This window comes from Saccoglossus kowalevskii, chromosome 17 (genome assembly GCF_978046115.1).
Source record: "Saccoglossus kowalevskii chromosome 17, keSacKowa6.1, whole genome shotgun sequence".
Classification (NCBI taxonomy): Eukaryota; Metazoa; Hemichordata; class Enteropneusta; family Harrimaniidae; genus Saccoglossus; species Saccoglossus kowalevskii.
This window is the reverse complement of record NC_140657.1, coordinates 16,375,943-16,403,036: the sequence shown is the minus strand read 5'-3', so window position 1 is coordinate 16,403,036 and position 27,094 is coordinate 16,375,943. Positions and strand designations below refer to the sequence as shown.

At 33.4% G+C, this 27,094-nt stretch overlaps 2 protein-coding genes across 4 annotated transcripts in view; one reads left to right on the top strand and one right to left on the bottom strand.

The window, feature by feature from the left end:
• LOC100372779 (solute carrier family 53 member 1-like) lies at positions 1-23,137 on the bottom strand. Of its 2 annotated transcripts, none has more exons than XM_085492522.1 (15): positions 22,976-23,137; positions 22,792-22,843; positions 21,397-21,498; positions 20,938-21,179; positions 20,298-20,447; positions 14,510-14,590; positions 13,777-13,855; positions 10,141-10,328; positions 9,220-9,399; positions 8,138-8,285; positions 7,734-7,928; positions 6,947-7,116; positions 5,400-5,533; positions 4,987-5,175; positions 1-3,014 (listed from the first exon to the last, which is right to left on the bottom strand). In XM_085492522.1, the coding sequence occupies exons 1-15, from the start codon at positions 23,042-23,044 to the stop codon at positions 2,933-2,935; spliced, it is 2,061 nt and encodes a 686-aa protein (XP_085348648.1). In that variant the 5' UTR covers positions 23,045-23,137; the 3' UTR covers positions 1-2,932. The 2 variants fall into 2 exon arrangements, with proteins under 2 accessions (XP_085348648.1, XP_085348649.1); XM_085492523.1 differs by having other exon boundaries at positions 8,216-8,285.
• Positions 23,138-23,549: 412 nt separating this feature from the next.
• LOC100372927 (sorting nexin-27-like) overlaps positions 23,550-27,094 on the top strand; it is a 49,503-nt gene continuing 45,958 nt past the window's right edge. For both annotated transcript variants that reach the window (XM_085492373.1, XM_085492372.1), the window contains exon 1: positions 23,550-23,637. In XM_085492373.1, the coding sequence (XP_085348499.1) occupies positions 23,572-23,637 (66 nt within the window). In that variant the 5' untranslated portion in view covers positions 23,550-23,571. The remainder of the gene's footprint in view (positions 23,638-27,094) is intronic.

The following is a 27,094-nucleotide window of genomic DNA, read 5'->3' as shown; positions in this document are numbered from 1 at the left end:
TCAAATTTTAATTATTATTTTATTCCCTTCAGAAAAACAGATTTTTAACATTTACAGTGCAAAAATTATTAGCCGAAAAAAGAAATCACCATTGACTCAAAATATTGCAACAGTTATTTATAAGAAAATATCAACATTTAAAAAAAAATTGTTAAGTAAACAATTCCATTCAACATTTGCATATATTTTAGTATATTTACAGATTTGTTTATATTCAATTATACACACAATATGGTAAATAAACTTGGTTTCAGCCAATAAATGTAGGTATAACAAAAGTTAACATTTCAGCTATTTTTAACAAGACACATTACACGTGTTTACAAATGGAGGAGATAGAATAGTTGATGACAAAGAATACATTGCCGACTGGCAGTGATAACAGCAGTAACACATTTCAAAGTTATAGCACAAAACTTCAAGGCACCAAAGTTGTCACTCGGCATGTGTGAACATATTTTGTATACAATGAATATACTTTACAGATATTGTATACTTTGTTCTAGAACCACATCTAACATGACAGGCATGACAACTGTGATGATTTAATGATGATCAAAAGCATTTAAACTTGTTTTCAACTGGGCAGAATTTCCTTATTTCAGAAATTGGAAAAAAAAAAGTCAATACGTACTTTACAAAAAAATAAAAATCAAAAAAATTGAACTTTCAAACAGATCAATGAAAGCATGTGGATTTGTTTTTCAAAAATAAAATAAGTAAATGATAGATTCAAGTACTATTATGTTTCCTGATACTAATACATCTGAAATGACAACTGATACAAAAAAATCTATTGGTTTACAGAAAAAAAAAGACACCATTTGTTCCTGAAATCGATGCACACAAGTATTTTTAATTGTCGATTAAAGTGTGTGTTTATTTTGATTTTCAAACATTGAATATTTTATTTTTCAAAGTTCTGACAAAAATAAACAATAAAACGATGAGACACACATTTTTAACTGACATGTGTGATGACCAGAGCATTAATGTTTATATTCTGAGGCCACCAGTGCATTGGCAAGCATTGAAAAAAGAAGTTCCATTCAGGTGTCTTGGGTGATATGAAAATGACAATATGTACAATATATAGTTCTGGCAAGTACGAACAAACTGATCATATTTGAGTGCGTAAAGCAGTGACAGTATTATTATTGTAACAGAATCTGCCTAAAATAAATCATTTTTATATTAGTCAATGGAGTGTGAACTTTTTCATTTCCCTGTAAATTTGAGAAGACTTGTTAATTAATGTACATAAAATAGCAATTTAGTAGCAGTTTCTATAGACCACAATGAAAACACATTTCGTTATTCAAACCCCACTACAAAATATTGCAAATTTGTTGATCCTTTAAACATGAACAAATACATTAGAATTGTTCTATGTCATGTTACCAACCCAAATTTTGAGATGTGAGTTTAGTATGAAAATATCATAAAGTATGCACAGTACAAAAAGTATGTGATTGTATCAATCAACAACACATTCCTGTACTATCTGAGTGCATACTTTGATAACCTTATATATTATACACTTTTGCTTGCTTGTAGTAATAATTTACAGCGAGAGGGTCGTCACCTGCGCATGCGTCGGATGACCATAGATTATTGGTTACAAACAAGAGTCCAACGATGAGCCTTGGCATTTTTAGTGTGTGTTGTTATCGTCGCTTAGGTCTCAATTCCTGTGCATGCACAGGTGACAACCCTCTCGCTTCAATGAGAGATACCACACCGAAATGACAACAAAAAAAACGTTTTGCACTGCACGAAAGTTTGCATACAGAAGTATGCATCTGAAGTAAACACAACATTTTATGGATGGGTAAATTCTATTGTTTCCACAGTGTCAGATGTATTATAATAATTAAATATATCCTTGATATTGTCATAGAAAAAAAAACGGTAAATTCCCTAAAACAGAAACATATGTTCACTCAATTTTTTAAATTGATTTTTTCAGAGCCATGGAGGTAGAATGAAAAGTCACATACTAGTATGCAAAAAATCAAGAAGATAACAATATTTAAAACATGTTTCATTTTTCGCATTCAGTTGGCAGCTATTAGAGCTTCGGCTTAATACAGTCAGTCATATATTTTCAGCTGTAGAAACCAAATCAGAAACAGTGCATGCAAGTTAAAAAAAATTCTTAGTAAGGCACACTTTGATTGGTTGAAAAGTGTTTCAGAGTTTGATTTGAATACCGAGATGATCTGATCTTGAAAGTTGCATACCAAGATTATTTTAAAAGCTGTATTCGGATTCTTACATGAAATATTCACATTGCAGTGATTTTCTGATGTTAGTGATCATTTTGGCTACACACTTGATTGTGAATTCACATTTCAGACTTTTGAATAATGTGTATTCATAAGATTTGTTTCTGTTCTGAATTACAGCGACCCACAGCTATCTTTTGACATAAAAATGATCAAGTATTTCTCTGGAATTCTCTGCATATTCTGATAATAAGACCCCCCAAATGACCTGAGTTTAAAACGTTACAGTTATCTATGTTAATGGTGCTATCAACTATTACCAGTACTGTAAAATCTGTATTAGAAGCCCCATCCCTAATAGAAGTCACACCCATTCTTTTTGAACAATTGAAAACAAAAATTCACCATTTCTCATAAGTGCAGATGCTCTAATAGAAGCCGCATCCCCCTGCATTGTACCATAGAAGCTACGGTTTCTAATACAGATTTTACACTATTACTTTTTTAACAAATTCAACATAGATTTCAGCCACAAATACCTCATGTACTGAAATATGTAATATATTTTACTCTTCAAGTAATAAAAATAAATATATATTAGTAAATAATTGAGCACCAGTGTAATGTACTGAATCATACTTGTATAGGTTTAGAGGTGAACTATCACCATAGCAGAGCAGTGACATTCAACGGTATCTTGTTTGTTATGCCTGTATCTCCTCCTCATCTTCATCATCATCATCATCATCATCTTCCCATGCCGATGTTTGCTTGTGTGGTCCACGTCTGAAAAGAAAAAAAATTAAAGAATGATGTCACAGTAATATTTTGTCATAGTAGCATTGATTCAAAGATGACACAGTATTGATTCAAAGATGACACAGTATTGATTCAAAGATTGCACAGTATTGATTCAAAGATGGCACAGCATTGATTAAAAGATGACACAGCATTGATTTAAAGATGACACAGCATTGATTCAAAGATGGCACAGCATTGATTCAAAAATGACACAGCATTTATTCAAAGATGACACATCATTGATTCAAAGATGACACAGCATTGATTCAAAGATGACACAGCATTGATTCAAAGATGACACAGCATTGATTTAAAGATTGCACAGCATTGATTCAAAGATGACACAGCATTGATTTAAAGATGACACAGCATTGATTTAAAGATGACACAGCATTGATTCAAAGATGTCACAGCATTGATTTAAAGATGGCACAGCATTGATTCAAAGATGACACAGCATTGATTCAAAGATGACACATTGATTTAAAGATTGCACAGCATTGATTCAAAGATGACACAGCATTGATTCAAAGATGACACAGCATTGATTTAAAGATTGCACAGCATTGATTCAAAGATGACACAGCATTGATTTAAAGATGACACAGCATTGATTCAAAGATGACACAGCATTGATTTAAAGATGACACAGCATTGATTCAAAGATGGCACAGCATTGATTCAAAGATGCCACAGCATTGATTCAAAGATGACACAGCATTGATTCAAAGATGGCACAGCATTGATTCAAAGATGGCACAGCATTGATTCAAAGATGGCACAGCATTGATTCAAAGATGGCACAGCATTGATTCAAAGATGGCACAGCATTGATTCAAAGATGGCACAGCATTGATTCAAAGATGGCACAGCATTGATTCAAAGATGGCACAGCATTGACTCAATGATGGCACAGCATTGATTCAAAGATGGCACAGCATTGATTCAAAGATGGCACAGCATTGATTCAAAGATGGCACAGCATTGATTCAAAGATGACACAGCATTGATTCAAAGATGGCACAGCATTGATTCAAAGATGGCACAGCATTGATTCAAAGATGGCACAGCATTGATTCAAAAACGGCACAGCATTGATTCAAAGACGACACGGCATTGATTCAAAGATGGCACAGCATTGATTAAAAGATGGCACAGCATTGATTCAAAGATGGCACAGCATTGATTCAAAGATGGCACAGTATTGACTCAATGATGGCACAGCATTGATTCAAAGATGACACAGCATTGATTCAAAGATGGCACAGCATTGATTCAAAGGTGGCACAGCATTGATTCAAAGATGGCACAGCATTGATTCAAAGATGGCACAGCATTGATTCAAAGATGACACAGCATTGATTCAAAGATGGCACAGCATTGATTCAAAGATGGCACAGCATTGATTCAAAAACGGCACAGCATTGATTCAAAAACGGCACAGCATTGATTCAAAGACGACACAGCATTGATTCAAAGATGGCACAGCATTGATTAAAAGATGGCACAGCATTGATTCAAAGATGGCACAGTATTGATTCAAAGATGATGCATCATTGGTACAATAGTATTGATTCACTGATGGAACACTATCGACACAGTATTGATTCAGTAATGACACAGTATTGATTCAATGATGGCACACTATTGGCTCAGTGTTGATTCAATGACAGCACACTAATGGCTCAGTATTAATTCAAAGATAGCACACTAATGGCTCAGTGTTGATTCAGTGGTGACACACTATTGGCTCAGTATTGATTCAATGATAGCACACTAATGGCTCAGTGTTGATTCAATGATGGCACAGGCATAAGATAAAGACAGTACATCATAATCTTGACATTAGCTTCATTCAATTTCTGAAACAATGCCTGTTCATAAATGAGGCAGACTTCATCCTTGACTGTACCACACATAAAATCAGTAAAAAGACGGACAAAGCAGACAGACTCACTTGACACTGATAAGGTTCTTTTTATCAGACTTTCTATTTATTACACCATCTTCTTCATCCATCATAGTCTCCAACTGTGCTACATCATCCTCACTCAATGGGGCAATGGATATGTCACGGACGGCACGAAACTGACCACAGTTGTTCAAATGTTCATTTTCAAGACGGAAAAAGTTCCAGACAAATCTCCTGAGAGCAGATATTAAATGAGAAGATGGTTAATTACATGTGGTTGACACACAGAGGAAGTATGAATGATTGGGGATTGTTTTTTTAGGAATATATTAAAAGAATTAATAGGATGATGCACAAGCAAAATGACTGGGAATTGAAACTTGGTTTAAAACTTCTACGAGAATATCTAAATAGTGAAAACACTGAATGTTTGACACAGTATATATCAGGTCACTAACCTGAACACTTCCAGTGGCGATAAAATAGTCACTAGTATGTCTGAATCAAAATAATTCATTTCACCGACTGAGACTGTTAATGTCCACGCAAATCTCAATATAAGGTCTTCAAATACAGCTAGGTAATAATAGGCCTGCAAATAACAATTAGGTATCAGAGTAGGGTAGTAGTTAGTTATTGAGTATAAATTTCTTAGTTATCATAGTAAATGTATGGTGAAACCTGCCCAAGACAGACTCAAGATTGTTAAATGAATGTTCAATGCATGGATTAAAATTCTGTAATCATTTGTGGATTCAGTAGTTAGTTATAATATTGAGTACAAATGAAGTGAAACCTGCCTAAGACAGAATTCAAATTTTAAATGAGTGTTCAATACAATTCAATTCAATTCTGTAATCGGTTATGGATCTAATGAATGCTAGTATACATGCCGAGTCACTAATGGTGTTACTAGAGTTTTGAATTTGTTTTACAAGTGAATTCCACATGACGTATTTGTTCTAATAGAAGCCACACATAGAGCATTTAAATATGACTATAACCATAACGTGTGTCATTTACATATAAAGTGCATGCTCTACTAATATTGCAAATATAGCTATAAAAATATCCCCAACTGGAATACAAGAATTTCAATCATTGTACAAGAATATATGCTCTTCCAAAGTTGGGCAAATGATCTCCTATGTTTGAACACATACATATTATTTTGGCAGCAACATATACAAAAGGTCCTTCATACAAGAAGTCTATATAAAACGCATGAGAAAAAGTATTTGGTTTACACACAGACAGCTTTATAAGTACGAATACTAACAACTAGTGATAAAACATTTGTATCACAAATATTTTTTAAATATACACAGTACAAGTAAAGAGATTCAATTTGAATGATTTTTCTCGCTAGATTTCATCTCCATTTGAGGCGAAGAGAAAGGAACCAGAGTAATTAGCCAGCTGTAATGGCGCCGCCATATGGCCTCGGTCATGTGGTTTGTGACGCAAGGGAAAATAATCTTGGGGTCATGGGGCTTCCCCTGACCTAGATTCTATCTCTCCGTCATTGGCAGAATAGCTGATTAATGCCTACAGTTCAAAATAGTCATTTTGACTGACCGGAGTCTATGGTGGGTAATTGAACGTAGTGAATAGACTGTATAAAAATTAGCTAGAATATTGTTTTTGAAATACGTTATAAACTTAACTTTCTAATGAAACTCAGGCATTTGAAAATGAAGACTAATCTACCAGTAACATAGAATGACTGCACACTGGTAATATAAACACATCAAATTATGTCTCATTGTTTACATACTGCTGATGTCACTAAAAGTCCTACTGTAAAAACTGTATTAGAAGCCGCGGCTTCTATTAAAATGGTACAATGCAACAGAAGGGATGCGGCTTCTATTAGAGCATCTACACATATGAGAAATAATGAATTCTTGGTTCTCAATTATTCAATAAAAATGGGTGCAACTTCTATTAGGGATGCGGCTTCTAATACAGATTTTATGGCACTATGCAATTCTAAGTCCTTTACCTTATATGGATAAACTATCTCTTCTCTTAAAAATTTATTTTCTCCAGCATTTTTATCAAGCAGTCCCCAATCCATCTTAATGTCCCATGTTAATGCATAGCTTGAACTGATGACAGCACTGCCAATCCATAAATAGAAAAATGGGTTGTCCTGGATATTTCCATAGTGAGCTGTTGAAACAAAAATATACATCAGGGGTTTGTCTAGAAAAAAAAAAACTGCAAGAGGGAGCACTGCAATTCAGTGGCGCCACCAAGTGGGGAGATAGGGTTCTCCCTACCAGGGTGTGGAGTTTCTGATAATTTTAAGTTAAAATGGAACATTCTATGGCTTCCTTGGGGCCAAAATTATGTGACCATATGTGATCTTTGGTCAATCAGAATTTTATGGTTACCAAAGAATCTGCTCTCCTGGGTAAGGGGGCGCATGGCCATGGCATGAGGGCGCTGTGCCCCTGTCCCCCTGTTTAAAAAAAATCCCTGTACATATAATAATTCAGAACTGCTACTTTGGAAGTTGTTTTTGTCCTATAATGAAGGTAAGTTGTTTTCATTTGTAACCACAGCTGCATCAAAACACTAATGGACATATGGCTTTTCAAATTGATAGTAGAGGGGGGTCCAAAGAAACAATTTTGAGCTTGCATGGGAGGATGTTGAAAAGAATAATGATTTTCAGTGCACTGAGACAATATTGAGAAACTGGTAATCCTATTTTTTGTAATATGGCACAAAGCAAACATATGAAGACAAAACTGAATGGATTGCAGAGATAAGTTGTGACATACCTTTATATACAGCAGCCAAAGACGAAAACAATACAACAAAAAACGTGGTGGAATATTTTCCAGCATTGACTAAATGTGGAAAGGCTTGTTTTGAATCATAATAACGTCGTAGGCACTGTGCAAAACGCCACCAGGCAGGAAGGCAGGCAACCACAGAACGTATTCCATAGGAATAACTGTAGCATTCAACATTATCTGAAATATATACGATAAGATGGTGATGTAAATTCTCAACAAAATTTAATCCAGATTTATAATAAGAACCTTTGTACACAATTTTATAATTTTTTTGTTATTAATAAGTGTACATTGCTGTATGCCTTGTTCAAAATATCTGACAGAAATAAATAAAAAAAAAGGATAACAAGTTTACTGCAGTTTACTACAATTTTATAACAACTTACTTTCTTTTCCAAGCCAATCAACAGTAAATGAATAAAAACATATCAGGTACTGTAAATCTAAAAAAATGGCTACTAAACTATTAAGTTGATCAGCCAGCCAGAAATCTGCAAAGCGGACTGGAAAGAATGGTGCTAGAAATATCCGACACTGGAAATTAAAAAAAATGAAGTTTTATAAGTAAGCAGCCTACAGGGGAGCATGTTGAAGGTCTGACATAAGTTATTAAACAAGCTTCTTGAGCTCAAAGTGCAACATTCATCACTTTGTATCAATATCATGGGTCCCATGCAACATATACAGTGACTTATACCAAGAAAAGCGATACAATTGAAAGATTCAGCAAGCAGTTGCATTGCCCGAGAACAGCCCTGAATGGAAGTTAATTTACATGAAAACAAAGAGTCTATGATACACTTTATCATTAGCTCATGGATAATCATTGCATATCACATGACATTAAAATGACCATTCTAATTTATGTATTTACGCAGATTAGTCATTATATGTTGGTGTAGTGGATTCAAACCCCTACCATCAAACTTATTCAATACTAGTAGGTAAAGATAAGCAGTATGTACTCGTCGACTCCAGATGTTGCATCTTCACTGAAGCTGCATAGCCTTACCCAAGATGCAAGGTCTGATTTCAATAGCAGTTTAGAAGTTATATACAGTTACTAGTATCTATAGCGATTACAACTCTGCATATGAATGACTCTATAGTAATTTACACACCACATATCAATACAAGTGTGGCTGCTTTACAATGAGCATAAATACAGTACAAAATACAGATTTAGTTATAGTAGAACAATGGGTCACATGACCACAAGTGGTATAAGTATTGTAAAAGAATTATTGTCACTGGTACTGAATTTCACTATTTTATCATTTTCACAAAGTTTTAAAAACACATTTTTTCCAGATTTTATTGCAATTCAACATGTTTATATGGATTTGAATTTAGAGAATTTCACTTATCAGCAAAAATAGTTGAATTAATGAACAATCAAAAAGTATTATAGTATTTGTATGAATGTTAAAGAGTGATATTTCCCAACAAAGATAGCTCACAGACTTACCAATATCCTGAGAAGCCAAAATCTGGCTCTATAGTACAATGTTCTTGTTGGATTAAGTAAAAAAATCACCATAAATCCCACTAACGCTAATGGATTAGCCAGCGGTGGTAAATTGACCATATCACTGAACAGATATCCTAAGACACTTAAGGCCCAAAGAACACCAAAAAACATAGCCACCTGTGAAGATATATTTATAGTTGTTTATTAGTTAATTATTTAAAGGTAGCAACCGGGGTAAAATTAGATTGTACATGCAGTTGGTAGCATGCCTATAGTTATTGGGTTGTAGCTAGAAAACAAAAGCAGGTAAAGAAAAATTGAGATATCTAGAATACAGTATTATAAACGTTCTGTGCAATTCACAGGGAATTGGCGTGAATAAAAGTAGTAAAAAATGGCAAAATAGCACAATAAACTGGTTATCAGATAATCCTTCAGACAAACATTTTATTCAGATGATATGCGGATTGTTATAGTAGCATGCTCAGTAACTTTTAGAGAAAGTCTGAATCACAGATCAATTTTTAACACGTCCCCTGTTACTACCTTAAAGAGGGAGGATCGTCACCTACACATGCTAAAAACGCAAAGGCTCTTGGGTAGACACTTGTTTTTAAACAATGACACGCTATGGCCATCTGAAGCATGCGCAGGTGATGACTCCCAAGCTTTAAATTAGAATACTGTGTGCGGCATTCTCATTGGCCAATCAATACCACATACTCTAGAACTCTGTTATCAGCAGTGTCTGACGTTATACACAAACAGACAAACAAAATTGTGCATCAACAATAAACCCACAATAATTTTTCGACTTTAATAAATTCAGATAATTTTCATCTAATTTTGAGTGCAAAAATGGGTAGTAGATCACTAAACTTTTTGCTTATCAAAGTACAATTATTGTAAAATGCATACCTCTAATAACTCTTCATAATTTAGATGATTTCGAGGATCAATTTCAAATATAAGGACATGGTTGACACCTGCTTTTCTCCATCCATATGTATTAATACCTAATAAAAATATGCTGAATATCATCACAAAACAACCACGGTACATACGTACAGCGGGCCTCCAGTCATCACTGTGATCTGTAAAAACACCTGAAAATATACAGAAAAAAAAATTAATAATAATGCCAGTCAGTCGTATGTACTTTTTACACTGACTTGACGAGATAAAGCCTTTCAGAAAATTAAAACAATTCATAAAATTCGCCACAGATCCCATGAAAATGAAAAGTTGATTGCAACTTCAATATGAGTCAATAGAGAATTCATTAATGTAATACAGCATCAATAATATGATTCATCTGTTACCACCTGTGCCATATTTCATACATTTTTACATAGTTTTCACTTAGTTTTTTTAGTTTTTTATTTAGGACCAAATACACATTACAGGTCATTTGAATTAAAAAAAAAATTATCAGTTTTTTAATCCTTGAAAAGTGACAAAAAGTGCTCGAGGGATTAATAAAGTTTGAGTCTTCAGTTCCCCTGATATCTAAATTGAGAATGTATATTGAGAGAAATACATTTCGTAAAGTTCAAAACAGTGGAAATATACTGTCACATAATAATATGAAGCAATGACATTGACATTACATGATGCCCAAATATTCATATTCAATTTCACTAGCGATAAATTTTTATAAATTATACAAGTCAATACAGTCAAATTTTGAAGCAATGAAAATGAAGACAAAGTCAATTTTACAAACACTTTTTCATATACACGCATTAAATAACCAAATTGCAAAAATACTGTAGAATACTTTATTTTAGTTGAAATTAATTTTCGCTGAAAAGACTTTTTTGTACAGAATTTTATTTTCACTTATTTTTGACAGTTGAATGTAAAATATAGGAAAGAAATGTACATTCGCTAGATTTGATTTTCAATGAATCATCGCTGAAGCGAAAAAAGCGAAAATTAATTCCAAGTAAAAACATGCAGCTTCTAATACAGATTTTACGGGTATATTATATTTACATAATTATACTTTTCATTATTATATAAACCAGGGATGTTAGTTTGTTCTTAAGGTAGCGAGAAGGGTTTTGTGATGTTTTTGAATAAAACATTCTCTGTCTGTTGTCTCGTTCAGAACAGTAATTTAGCTTATATATTTCAAAAAACTAAGTATAGAGGTACAAGTTCGCACAAACTGGACAGTCATTGTTTACATAATTAGCACGTGACATCAAAAATGGCGAACCTTGTAAAAATGACTAAGTTCGCGATTGCGAGAGCACACTGCGGAATTTCCTGGTGAAATTTACGTCATGCATTGTCCGTAATCAAGTCCATTGAAATGTGTCCACGGTAATCAAAAGACCTATTATTCCGATTTCTATGCAGGTTTGTCTTTTTGTCCCCAAATTATTTCATACTTGGCACCTTTAACAGACTATTATTCTGTGACAAAGTATTTTCTTTAAAAACCCAGACATATTTTGCACCATCATTATCTTTTGAACGATAACTGCAAGTATGAATGTCCTAGTCCGAACGCACTTGATTTGGCGGTGGTCCCAATGAGTCGTACTCAATCAAAACTTCAACTCGAGAAAAATGAGAAAAACATATTAACCACTGATATCATAGAACTCATATAGAGTGTCAGATAATGAATAATTTCAAGCTCGAGCGTGAAAAATGAAGAAAACTGCTGGCATTTGAGTTTGTACTCCAGGAACGTTCGGGTTTCCATTGTTATGCAAACGAACAACTAGGGATAATCTTCTGACAAACATTACTGTCCCACTGTACACGCTGACAGTTTACAAACAAGCTAATCCTTCAAGTGTCTCTGATAAGAGATCTAATAAAACAGAGCTAGAGTTGTTCGCGGATCTTGGCGGTGAAACAGTCGCATTGAAGACGATGCAACTTCAACTAGCCATTTCTTACCTTGAAATAAAAATTTGAAGAGCATCCGGGAAAATATTAATAATCATTCTTATCAATCGCTTGCGTTATTTTATTCAAATCCATGAAATTCACGAGTTTTTTGACATTTGTTGGCAACTTCCGCGTTCAAAAAAGATTGAAAATGTGGGTGCGGTTCTTTTGCGAGGTCCTGTTGATAATACGGACAAATATGGTTCTGTGACCCAGTCCAATGATGTTGTAACAAAGCATATTTGACGCTAAGTGAAGGGTCGTCATACCATCCAATTTCCGGTGTTGATTTACATGGTGTTTTTGTGCTGTGACAGGCTTCAAAATTATTAGCTGGAAAACATCAGTGTATTTTGACAAACGAATGGAATTTGACCTCAGTTCAAAAAGAAAATACTAGGCTAAGATACATTGGAGTCCACAGCGAATCAGTTTTCTCTGCAAGTTGGGAAATAAAGTAAACCAGAGTAGGGTCGACGATTTTCAGCCCTGAATCCTGTGAATCCGTGTGAATCCTGAGTTTCGAATTGTTCATCGACTGGCCACCAAATATTTATGGCTATAACTAAATTTGACACGTTTTTTAAGCCCAATAAATTATTCATACATGTCAAGCTCTGTTCGATTTTTTTCAGGACATGTGGCCGTTTTTAGTCAAAAACATTTTTTGTGGGAACACTTTTACGGTATGTAAACGGGGTATAGACTGAACTCAATCAATGATCGTGACTTATTTTTGAAAATTGAATGTCAAATTTTACCAGACCGACCGACGTGGATTCACTGGTATCGTTATTTTTGGAATTAATCATTAACATTTCCTCGTTTCTCTGATATGTCAAAATGAGTTACCTATGCTTTTTCACGTAACTGTCTCAGTAAAATAATTTAAAATATTACATCTAGAACAAGCACCCAAAACATGTTACAAGAGGCCACAGTTCAGTTGCTTTCACAATACAAGTGTCATACAACTATTAGATTTGAATTGTCGTTCAGAATTTAATAATAGTTAATACTAGTTGTATGTTCATGCTTTACTATCAAAACCACCATTTCGACCACTCATGTGCCAGTGATCAGTGTTTGGGCAAGCGGTCTGTGTTTCAATGAGCGAGCGAGCGAGTGAGGAAAAACGCGATTAAAATGTGGACGGTTTCTGGTCGGACAAGACCGGATGGTCGGAAATTAAGCGATAAGCGGTCGATGTAAAAGCGGAAGGTTGGGCGAAATATGTACTGTATGCTCGGACTGTATGACCATGTTTCTCCGACGAAGTCTCGACTGACAATAATGCTGACAATGGACGTTAGATAAACATGCATTGTTTGCGACGGGAAGCTTATCACCTGTTATATCAGAATCGTCAACAACAGAGTATACAGATAAGATGTTATCATTTAAACCGTTCCAAAGATAAACATTATGCAAATATCCACGAAACGGCAGTTGTAGTCTTTTCTGCTAGTGTTTTAAAACACTAATTTAAGCAACGTTATTTCGCAATTTCGATCTTTTGTAAACCTGGGATGATGTATCAAGGTCTAAAGTAACCGTTTTATCAATTTTTGAAAAATCAAGAAAAAAGTGAAAATTTTCTCTTCTCGCTACCTTAAGGTCAGATTTTTTTGCTTATCAACTTACCAGCTAATATGATTGATGCACAAAGAATGACAAAAGTCCCAGAGAAAAATCCAAACCTAAATGTGGTCCACGGTGTTTGCTAGAAAATACAGAATAGAAAGTATAATGTATGTAAGTAATAATATATCATAGCTATAAGTTATTTTATGATTTAATATCATCTACAACATGAACAACATCTTTATTATGTATTTAAACAATAAACTATTGCTATTATATTATAATTTTAGTATTATTTCAGGAATAAAAAAAAAATAAAAAAATGTCCCAAATCAGAGAAACCAAATTAAACTACAATGAAGCCTTATAAACACTTCCATAGTAAAATAAGTATAAAAGTAAAACTATATTCAAATCATTTCTCAAAAGTTACTGATTTACTGGTAGTATTACTGTAAAATCTGTATTAGAAGCCATGGCTTCTATTAAAATAGTACAATGCAACAGAAGGGATGCAGCTTCTATTAGAGCATCTACATATGAGAAATTGTGAATGTTTGGATCTCAATTGTTCAAAAAGGTGGGTGCGGCTTCTAAAAGGGATGCGGCCATTAATACAATTTTTACTCAAATATTTGCTATTCGTTGTTTAAGTCCTGAATAAGATTGCCATAGCTATGGTATATCCTGAATATTACACAGTTAGCATTTAGCACAAGAGGCCTTTTCACCAATGACAACAACATATTCAACATGTTGATATACTGGTATTATATACTGATGAATTACTCACCCTATCACCCAGTGGAGGTACTCTCAGTTTACGCATTGCTTTATGTCTATTACCGCCTTCTAGATCTGTTATATATAATTGCTGGAAACAAAGAATTCCAATTATTATACAATATTACTGCTGGGCTCTGAGCAACTTACTCATCAAAAGGTCCTAACCCTTTGAAGTACCACTGTCAAAATGACTGTGTACAGCCTGCTCCTCTCGACATGAAATGTTGATGAAATTGACAAACTTTTTTATCAAAAACTAAAAGCAATATCTGAAACTGTCTGTATGGTCTAAAATTTAGTTGACTACATGCATTTCACAAAATGTGGAAATATGTGCAATGAATTTTTAGGCAGGAGTTAATACAAATTGATTATAAATGCACTAAGTTAATAGTGTAAATGGCAACATCACTAACTAACAACTGTATAAACTCTAAAAATTTCGGCCACTTTTAAATGATTTTTTTTTGAAAAACTGTTGGGTTTTTAGAGTACAAAGTAGTGATAAATTTTCGGCCAGTTGAATTTTTTAAGGGAAAAATTCAACAAATATAAAAGTTGGGTTATATACAGTTGCAGAAATAGAATAGTTATAGAAAGTCACGTCTTTAAACAAATATTTTGAGTAAAAATAAGTGAGCAATTTTTGTAGAGGTCAAAATTTTGGAGGTCAATAAATTACAACAAGCAGCCTATCGGCTGAGATAGCTCCGCTGTTAGCAATGCACATTTCAATTAAAGAACTGAAGACATCATTAGAAAATGAACAATATGAATAGTATCAAAGCAATCGGACTTACAGTTTTTAACAAGAAGTCGAAAATATCACTTTTTACCAAAAATTACAAAAATATTCACCAAAATAAATTAATTAGAGAATTGAAGATATCATCACAAAACGAACAAATCTGAGAGAGGTCCACATGTAGTACCTATATATGTAATATCAAAGCAATCGGACTTACAGTTTTCAACAAGAAGTCGAAAATATCAGTTTTTACCAAAAATGACAAAAATATTCACCAAAATTAAAGAATTAAAGATATCATTACAAAATGAACAAATCTGAGAGAGGTCCACATGTAGTACCTATATATGTAATATCAAAGCATTTGCACTTGCGGTTTTTAACAAGAAGTCGAAAATATCAGTTTTTACCAAAAATGACAAAAATATTCACCAAAATTAGAGAATTGAAGATATCATTACAAAATGAACAAATCTGAGAGAGGTCCACATGTAGTACCTATATATGTAATATCAAAGCAATTGCACTTGCGGTTTTTAACAAGAAGTCGAAAATATCAGTTTTTACCAAAAATGACAAAAATATTCACCAAAATTAGAGAATTAAAGATATCATTACAAAATGAACAAATCTGAGAGAGGTCCACATGTAGTACCTATATATGTAATATCAAAGCATTTGCACTTGCGGTTTTTAACAAGAAGTCGAAAATATCAGTTTTTACCAAAAATGACAAAAATATTCACCAAAATTAGAGAATTGAAGATATCATTACAAAATGAACAAATCTGAGAGAGGTCCACATGTAGTACCTATATATGTAATATCAAAGCAATTGGACTTGCGGTTTTTAACAAGAAGTCGAAAATATCAGTTTTTACCAAAAATGACAAAAATATTCACCAAAATTAGAGAATTAAAGATATCATTACAAAATGAACAAAACTGAGAGAGGTCCACATGTAGTACCTATATATGTAATATCAAAACAATTGCACTTGCGGTTTTTAACAAGAAGTCGAAAATATCAGTTTTTACCAAAAATGACAAAAATATTCACCAAAATTAGAGAATTGAAGATATCATCACGAAATGAACAAATCTGAGAGAGGTCCACATGTAGTACCTATATATGTAGTATCAAAGCAATTGGACTTGCGGTTTTTAACAAGAAGTCGAAAATATCAGTTTCTTACCAAAAATGACAAAAATATTCACCAAAATTAGAGAATTGAAGATATCATCACGAAATGAACAAATCTGAGAGAGGTCCACATGTAGTACCTATATATGTAGTATCAAAGCAATTGGACTTGCGGTTTTTAACAAGAAGTCGAAAATATCAGTTTCTTACCAAAAATGACAAAAATATTCACCAAAATTAAAGAATTAAAGATATCATTACAAAATTAACAAATCTGAGAGAGGTCCACATGTAGTACCTATAAATGTAATATCAAAGCAATTGCACTTGCGGTTTTTAACAAGAAGTCGAAAATATCAGTTTTTACCAAAAATGACAAAAATATTCACCAAAATTAGAGAATTAAAGATATCAACATGAAATGAACAAACCTAAGAGAGGTCTAACCAAGGTACATATACACCAAGTATCAAAGCATTTAGGCTTGTAGTTTTCAAGAAGAAGTCGAAAAAGTAAAACAATGACACGGACGACGACGACGACGGACAATCACTCATATGATAAGCTCCGCTCGACAAAGTCGACAGCGGAGCTAAAAAATCGCCAAATAATTATGAGAAAATTTAGAGTTTTTATGGTACTTCATTTTTAGTTACAGTTTCTCAATGTACCATATGCAAATTTAAGTTTAAGTTGAAAAGAAAAAAACATATGCTTTACTAGATGTTTTGCAGAATTTTTGAAATCATGGAGAAATATGCACAAATTTTGGAACTGGAGCAAAATTAAAAATAGAACTTGATCGCCAAACAATTGCATGCATATGTGTGACATTTGTTTGATGCATACATGATGAAGTTTGAACATGATCAACCATCGAGGCATGTCAGAGATATGGCTCAGGGATATTTCAAATTATAGGTATCAATAACCTATAGCACACATTGTATGTACAAGTCTGAACGAAATCTGTGCCTGACTGAGAACCAGTTTCTGAGTAGCAGAAATACTCCGATGAATTGTTTGCACTATAATGGTCATTATTCAACCATCTTGAATCGATGAAATAAATATGTACGTGTGAAGTTTGAAGGTGATCAGTACAGGCATCTCCGAAATACAGGTGTAAACAAATGGACACATAGATGTGTAGACACACACACATGGAACTAAGTTGAATTATATAGCCCCCGTTGGAAACTTTTGTAAATAAAATTGTTGTTATTAGAAAGCAACCTCAAACATTGGTAAAGAGCGCTGTGAGCACAAAAGAGGAACACATGTTACTATCAGTGTGAATCCATCATGGTAAATCTTATCAGTCCAAATTCAATAAAATACTCGTCACTGTCAGTTATGAATAAAAAAAAAATAATGATATCTACAAACTCAAACAGTCTAATCTGATGTCAATTTGTACAAAGAGATGTGACTGAAGATGAGATGACCCATGGTAGCATGTCAAAGACAATTACCGGTAAGTGCACATAAGCATGAGCTGTTCTACAATTTTCGGATTTTAATTGGTACAAAACTCACAAAAAATGATACTGTAAATGCATTAATTAATCACTCGGTTTTAATTTTGTTATTTTCAAAATCAATAAAAGTAAAATCTGCTAAATTAAATCTTTGTTGACATATTAAATAACAGTAGAACTCATTATTTCCCTGACAATTTGTGTAGTTGAAACACAGTGAATATACTCAAATTAGTGAAATTAAATGCCAGTGAAAATAAAAGGTTCTACAGTATCAAATAATTCATTATTATGAGGTATAAGTCAGCATTAGAAAAAAACATTTTATTCCACAGATCAATATCAAAGTTAAACTCTGCAAAGCTCCAGTGTGAATACAGAATATACACAATCATTATTGTTTTATAAAAATAATATCTAGGAAATTTAAATCTCCAGTAGTCATTGAAGGAGAAATGGATTAAAAAAGCCAGCAGTTGTTCAGCACCATAGCACATTTGATCAAAATCTGTTCTGAAGTTTTTTAGAGAAATGAGACAATATGCAAATTAGCTATTTAATATGCACAGTTATGACCCTGAGACTAATTATATGTGCATAACCATAGGCACCTAAGCAATAAATTTGATCAAAATCTGATTTTGCACACAGGCTGAAATGAGACAATATGCAAATTAGCTACTTAATATGCACAGTAAGAACCCTGAGACGAACTATATCTGCCCATCACCATAGGTACCTAAGTAATAAATTTGATCAAAATCTGTGATTCTGCACACAGGCTGAAATGAGATAATTAAGATGCAAATTAGCTACTTAATATGCAAGGACATGGCTCCAAAACAAATCTGTGCAATATCCCAAGGAATTTGTGTACCAAATTTTGATATTCTGCTTACAATGGCTGAAATGATGCAAATTAGCTACTTAATATGCATGAACATGGTCCTATAGGTAATCATATCTGCACATTATCCCAAGGTACCTATGTAGTAAATTTGATCGAAATCCGCTAGCAAGTTTTTGAGATTATGCTTACACAGGCAAAAATGAGTTAATTAATATGCAAATTAGCTAATTAATATGCACATTTATGGTGCCAGAAGTAATCACGTCTGCGGATCATCCCAAGGTGCCTATGTACCAAAGTTGATCAAAATTCGCTCAGAAGTTTTTGGGATTTTGCTTAACAGGTTGAAATGAGATAATATGTAAATTAGCTATTTAAGATTGCTTACACAGACATAGATATGGACAGACACACCAAACTCATTAGCTAAAAATCTGTCAATAATTTATAAAAAACACTCTATTTTGATATATTAAGATCTATATCATATGATATGACAGTTTCCTGTGATAATATGAGGTTATGACCTCAAAACCTGACCTGCAGTAGCGGGCATAGTGTTTTGCCCACAATCAGAAGAATACTACGGTAGGCTATCATAGTGATATATTTTCAAAATAAAATCACCTTTGACATTATCACTAGTAAATGTCAATGATTAAAGTGGGTGATTGTTATCCAGTCAAAAATGTTTGTATCACACTGATAAAAATGTACCGTGACACAATTAGTTATTCTCGTTCTGATGTAGTTTTAATATGTTGGAACATAGTATTGTAATGCGTTACATTTCGAACTTACTGAATTTGAGAAAACATACTTTTTAAACAGTCTGAATGTAAAAGAAATACATGATGTGTCACAGAAATAGAATTCTGATCCACAAACATTCACACAGCGCAAACGTTTCTGTTGCCATTCAGGAGGGTATCTGTCATTATATTTTTACTAAAAGCAAAATATTCGTCAGTAAATACGATCGTCTTACTGCCATCATGCATACTTCATGGTATTCTCATGATAAACTTTATTATTATACATCTGTCACTGTAACGCCATAAGTTACAGCGTGCCGTAATTTTATGGTATTTTACGGGGTATTTTCATCCTACCATATAAGGAAATGAGGATTCCAAATATGGAATGATTGCGTGCGTAAGCGTCCTCTAATGTTAAAAACAAACATGGCTGCAACCAAAGTTTGACCGGACTCCACACAAAGAAGTTCGCTGATTCTGTTCGAAACTTTTTGATTTCGGCATTCCCATGATGTATCCTTGGAAGGAAAAGATGTATAATAATAATGTTTTTACGAAGATACCTTAAAGTACGCGTCAGTCGATATTCCCGCTGTACTGTTTTCGTGCATACTTTGAGATATCTTCATAATAACCTCATATCATTCACAACATTTTAATCCTGATATTTTTTGCTGATGAGTGAACTTTGCTCACCCACATTACTGCAGACCACAATAATTCAGTGTCAATTCCATAAATTTAAAGCTCAGTGAATAAGAATCAGTGCTTTTATCATATGTACAAATCAATGTTTTAATGTTTGTTTTCTTACCTCAGTTTCAAGAATAAGTTTGTCTATTTGTTTACTGGTGAAGAATGGAGCAGCCTCTACCAGGTTTACCCGAAAGTTCACTCCTCTATCAGTTTCCAGAAGTTTATCATGCTTTTTCAAGATTTTTCGAAATCCCGTAAAATTTAGATTCTAAGAGACAAAAAGAATACATATTAGTTTATACGGCTGTATGGTCTGTATAAGCACATTTCCAATAAACCAAAAATTACATGTATTCTGTGGTAGATCATTAAAAAAGGTCTTATTCTGATCATAGCCTCCTCTCTGTTATTTATATAAGAGCATGTGATTTTAATAAAGCAAGTACTGTAAAAAGATTAATTAATCACTGGGTTTTAATTTTGCTTATTTCGCTGACTGGAAAATGTGCTGAATTAAAACCCAGTGAATATGTAAAATTTAGCATAGAACACATTATCTAAATGATTAAATCGTGAATTTAAAACCCACTGAATATGCCTGAAATGGTAAATCAGCGTAATTAAAAACCAGTTAAATTAGCTAATTTACAGTATGTTATAAATAAATATATTCATTAATTAGGATTTACAAGTCTTACAAAAGTTGAGTACTAGTACTATAGATGTCACACGGTAACACCATAATCAAAGTATCTCACCTGGTAATTCTGAATCAATATAAGACTTAGATAAAATTCACTAAATGCCAACTTTAAATCATTAATTTTTCTTGTATGGGATTTAACAAGCTTTGTTTTTTGATCATTTTTGTCTGCTAATGCAAACATGACACTTTTTCTCATCCTTAGAGAAGATAGATTGTCTTTTGATTCTTGAGAACTCGACTGCCGCAGCTCATCCTGAAGATTTGCAAACTTACGAGTGACCTCAGCAAGTTTCTCTGGAAGAAAAAAAGTATACAATTCACGAAAATGAGAAATAATTTCATAAATTGATAAATAAAAAATGTTTTAAAATAATTCTGACAAATAACTCAAAATCAAATGTTTTTAATAAATTAATTGAAACCCATAGCCACCATAGTTGTATCATCTATGGATTAGTATTTTCACAAAAATTACTGGTAATATGAAAATAACTGCATAATGAGAGCTTACCTGAGAAAAAAGTATTAATTTTGGCAAGTTCTTTATCTGAATACTTAAAAAAATTTTCTTCAAACCGTGCAAAGTGTCTTTGGACTGCACTCTCACCACTAACTGCAATGGAGAAAGAAGTTCTATTGTTTGAAAAAATGAAACTTGTCTATTGTACATGTAATCGTTCATATTCTAGATGCAATCAACAAACTTGTAATCCCCCTGGTCTGTTTTTCTTGCCAATCGATAAGTCATATTTTAATGATCCAAAATACAATGTACAATAATTGCAATTTTTGGTTTATGTGCACTTCTGTTAGGCATAAATTTTATAGAACAAATTACCTCCATGTTCAATGATACACAACAAATTGTGAAATACACTGTCATCACTTTTACTACAGTTTGAATAGTTAAGTTTATAATTATAGTGGTTCTGAAAATTATTCGAACAGTCAGTTAGTTAGCAACACTTGGTTTTTGCTTTGTTCTACCCTTGTAACACACAAACTGATGCTATTTCATTGTACCAAGGGACATTAGCTTCTACATTAATGCCAGACCATAATATTGTAGATTTGCCCCTTAAAATAAACTTATAATTTTTCAGGGAGGTTAAAGATATTAACATCGAAATAAATAAATCCACAATTATGACATTTAAAAGAATAAAATATTTGGTAACTTATCACAAAACAATGTAAACAATTGTAAACAATGACACGCTATGGCCATCTGACGCATGCGCAGGTGACGATTCCCCCACTTTAAACAAAATCTAAAATACACTAAAATAAATACAATAATAACTAATTTGGCTAAGCCATAAATAAATCTTTGCTAGTGAACAATTCAACTACTGTTAGCAGCTTAGGTTTCACTGCTGGATATTTTCATGATTCACATATTTTATGGCAGTCAAGAAGACAAAATTTTGCGAAAGTCACTGACACTCTGGGTTGTGATTTTCACTGACTCTCAGTGAAAATTCGTCTCTAGCGAAATTGGTTATAATTGACAGAATTTTTCAAGTTTGGTGCATACCCAAATTTGAAAATATAATGAAATTTATCTCCAACAATGTATGAACAGTTTTTACATACCCTTTATGAATACTATGAATTCCTGTTTTGTATATCCTCTAGATAGATCTTTGAATAAGAATTCTTTTTAAACAAACTATAGTTATTGATTTATAGCTATTGAGCCTATTTTTTTACTGGTAACATGAATACATTTTTTTCATTTAAATGTTGAATTTGTACACAGAAGCTTCAATTTTTTAAATCGTCTAAATTAAGTTGTGATACGTTCAATAAGTGCATTATTATGCAATGAATCAAATCACTGTGCTTGAATGGTGATCAGAAGACGGCGATTCATTTGCAAAAACAAATAGAAAGACTTATTTACCTTCGACAGATGGTGCATTTTCTATCGCATCGTACAACATATTTTTCATCACCTACAAAATAAAACGCGGAAACATACTAGTAAATGGTTTGTTTACGTTTTAATACGAGCTCCTACCGCTGCGTCGTACTCGCAACTACGTAAGCGCATTGTCTTTATAGTTGCTATTTCGCCAATTACTTACTTCGTATTCTATGTATTGCTTTCGCCATTCCGGGGTTATGTGCGCGGAAAGGTGTTCGGTGAACTTCATAATGAGTATTATAGAAAAGTATTTTGAACATTACGTTAAATTCCAAGAGATATGGGACAAAAGTCACAGTGCGGATGTTCGACGACATGTCAGGCGATTTTTCGCCATTTTGAATATAAGTGCGCCACCAAGTGGTCGGATCAAACTAACTCGCGCTAAAGCCACACATATTTCGATTATGTTACCCAATGTAATATATTTTTAGCATTGACATTTGACATTCAACAACACGACACGGAGTACAAAAATAGTTCAGCAGTATGGTTTCAATAATTGCAATAACAAAATGTAAAAGCAAAGAACCAAAACAACACTGGAGCAATGATGAAGTTCTTTTATTTTCTGATATATTATTACAGTGGTGTAGTGCAAGTTTTATTGTGCTATAATTAACATAACATAATACATGCTCATGTTTCTTTTTCGGTTTACTTCTCAAAAATGTAGTCCTAAAAAAATCATGGTTATGACGTGGTACATAAACCGAGTTCGTGTGGCTTACCTGTGACCCTTGACCCCTCGCAAATATGGAGACAGAGATGCATACAAAAATATCGTTGGCAACTTTGGACGAAGAGTCGCCTTTTGTAAAAGTAAGTGAATATCTTTCTTAATTCGAGTACACCATACACTTTTGAATATTCAGTCGAAGTCCTTGTTATGTTTTTTAACCGAATTCGGCTGCCGATCCTGTCATTTGGGCCGCGACATTTCTGCGTTTGTGTCCTACAAACTTGTGTTTAGATTAGCCGACATGTAATCGAAACTTAGTGCTGGTCTTTTGTTATGCAAACAAATGGCAATTGTTTTGCGGCAGAAATGTAGCATCGGCATTTACGTGACCTTCTGACGGATTGTTTTTGCAATCATTTTTCGAACGTTTTTAATTTTTTTTTTTGAAAAGTGTTGTACGTGACGCCCGCATTTGCCTACCAGGTCTGTTATTTTTACGCGAGTTGTTCATAAACGAAATATGGCCGGCCACAACCGATGACCGCACGACCTTTAAGTAGGCCTCCTGCAACTATCTCATATTCTAAACAGCCTTTAATGTGCATTTATTTAGAATAGATTCCGGTCATTTAGACGTGCTTTTTAATCTGATCATCAATAATAACTACGAATAGAACAGTCACAGTCACATATAAACATTTCCCAATTGGACATCAGGAGTATGTCATCAGAAACTCAGGGGTGTAGATATAGAGAGAGAGAAAAAATTTGCAGTGAAGAAGAAAAAAAAAACTGCATGGAAAATGACAAGCACCAACACAGAAAATTCTCATGCGAAAAAAAATCTAACTCAAAACCTGGTGAAGTAAAACAATTATTGTACCATTTTACTGCCACCTCTCTTCCCTTCTATATACTGTAAAATACTTTATTTTAGCTGGAATTAACTTTTTGCTGAAGCAAAAATCAAGCAATGTTTTGGGTGTTTTGTATGGAATTTATTTTCACTGCTTTTTTACAAGTTGAATGTAAAATACAGGGAGAAATAGTGCATTCGCTATATTTTGTTTTCAGGGAACCATACCTTCAACAAAAATACTGAAAATTTATCACTCAAAATTACTTCAATGCATCACCAAAGAAACAAGTGACAGAATCTGTAATCAAAACTTGCGTTTCATATGTTCTAGTACATATCAGATGGCACTATTAGAACACATCTCAAATAAAATTATGCATGAATCAAAAATTGCATTTATTGTGTAATGAATCATTAAAATACAAGTTTATTTTGACCACAGTAGTCTGTCTGAACATAGACATATCTCTACTCTCATTTACGTTCACTACTCTACTAACAGAGCAAATGCATGTGCTTATGGGGGAACCGCTCAATCCCATGGATTGCACCAAAGAATCATGGGACACTATTGTTTATGTTGTTTACAATGTTAATCTATCTTTTGTTATCCATTGTTATTTGAATCCAGAAAGTAAATTTGTTGTGAGATTAGGCTTAACTGGAAGGTGCCCCTTTAATAATGAATATAAGAACAAACTTATTTGTTGGTGGAGATCTTCTTTTGCTGTTGTTAAATTTAAATTTCAAAATACCAATAATGAACCATTAATCGAACCATTATAAAAAAAAATTTATAATTATTTCTTGCGTGAAAAGAGAATATTCGATTTGTGAGTCATGATAGTATTTTGTCAAATACAAGATACTACCAGGATAGTACTGTTATCTGTTCTTTAGTCTATGTGTCCTCCACGCTGTCTCCAGTTTTACTGATTTACAGAAATTTGAGCTGTTCTGAATTTTTGTGTTCTAATAAATTTGTTCACATATTGTCCAAATTAACTGATAGTTGTTGTTAAAAGTGCATGTATTGTAGATATATTATGTTTACATTGCTCATCCAACATATAAACCAACTGGCTATTGAACTTGATAATTAATCGTCACCTTCAAATTATTTTAAGTTAAAAATTTAATAAAAAAACAAAATATAATATAAGAAATAGAATATACCACTTACCATATATACTCTATTAGTATTATTTATTCTATCAGTGCTTATGTAAATCCAGGGGTGTTTCTATGGTCAAAAACGTAATTATATTAATGATTCAATCAGTATAAAACAAATATGATTTTTTGGTTTGTACAATGTACTAATATAGGCTTCTATTATAGATGCGTTTCTAATAGAGCAGATATGGTATGTTTGTTGCTGAATACACATATGTGTGAACAGATTACTGCGTGACGTGATAAAACAACTCATTCATGTCTAAACAAGTCAACAATGTATACATGTGGACTCAGTTTTAACTCTAAAATTCTACATAGTGTCTTACTCAAATTTAGGGTTTGACCATTTGATTTTTGAGGGGGGTCAGCTCAGTGAAAGGCAATTTTTTTTTTTTTTTTTATGTGTTTGGAAATTTTTTTTTTATTAGTAGGTTTGCTTGCAAATTTTTTTTTTTAGGAGTTCATCATATCCAACATTTTTTTTTTCATTATCTTCAACTGAGGTAGAAAAGACTTGATATTTTACTGCTATTTTACGTTTTTTGACAAAGTGGCCTCCATTTGGACAAATTTGATCAAATCTCAAGACAAAACAGTTAGCCATTTTGGTCAAAATTTTGAAAAAAAATATGACGTGCACGTGTAACCCAATATACATGATCATCAAATAAAGTTTGATTGAAATCGCCCTATTCAGCTTCGGGAAACAGTTCCAGACATGTTACAGACTGTGAATTTAAGATATTAAAAAAAATGGCCGCCATTTCGACAAATTCGATCAAATCACTAAACAAAACATGGTGTTGTATTGTCTTGAAGTATAGTACCTATGTAAAAACTTTCAAGTGAATCAGGCGATATCTTTCAGAGGAATCAGCACAAAAATGAAAAAAAAAGATGAAATGGCCGTGAGTCGGCCATTTTGGACCGAATCTTGAAAAAAAGTGACGTGCACCAATAACCCAATATGCATGATCACCATACAAAGTTTGATTGAAATCGCCCTGTTCACGTTTAAATATCAGAATTTAGCAAATTTGGGGGCAAAATGGCTGCCAGTCAGCCATTTTTAATTGAATCGTAACGAAAATTGGCATATGTAGGTCATCATATATTGTCTGTATACCAAGTTTGAACGAGATCGGTCAAAGGCTGTTCGATAAATGGATCCAGAAGGACGGACGGAACCCAAATTAATAATCCCCGTTTTCGGACTTCGTCCGAACTGGGACTAAAAAGGTTCGTCGGCAGTCCGAAAACAAAAAGAAAAAAAAGAAGAGAAAGTGTGCATCGTCCCCACATCCTGTTACAAAGCAACAAAAGATCACTGACATTGTAACAAAAAGGGCTAAAAGGCAGGTGACTGCTACATGTACTAAAGTGGCTGATGTCAGTGGAATGGTTGGTGCGTGTGAGGTGGGTGGTGAGAGTGGAATGGTTGGTGAATGTGGGTTGGGTGGTGAGAATGAGATAGTAGGTGTGAGTGAGGTGGGTGGTGAGAGTCGGATTGTAGGTCAGAATGAGATTGCTCTGTAAGAGTGTGATGTAAAACATTTGCT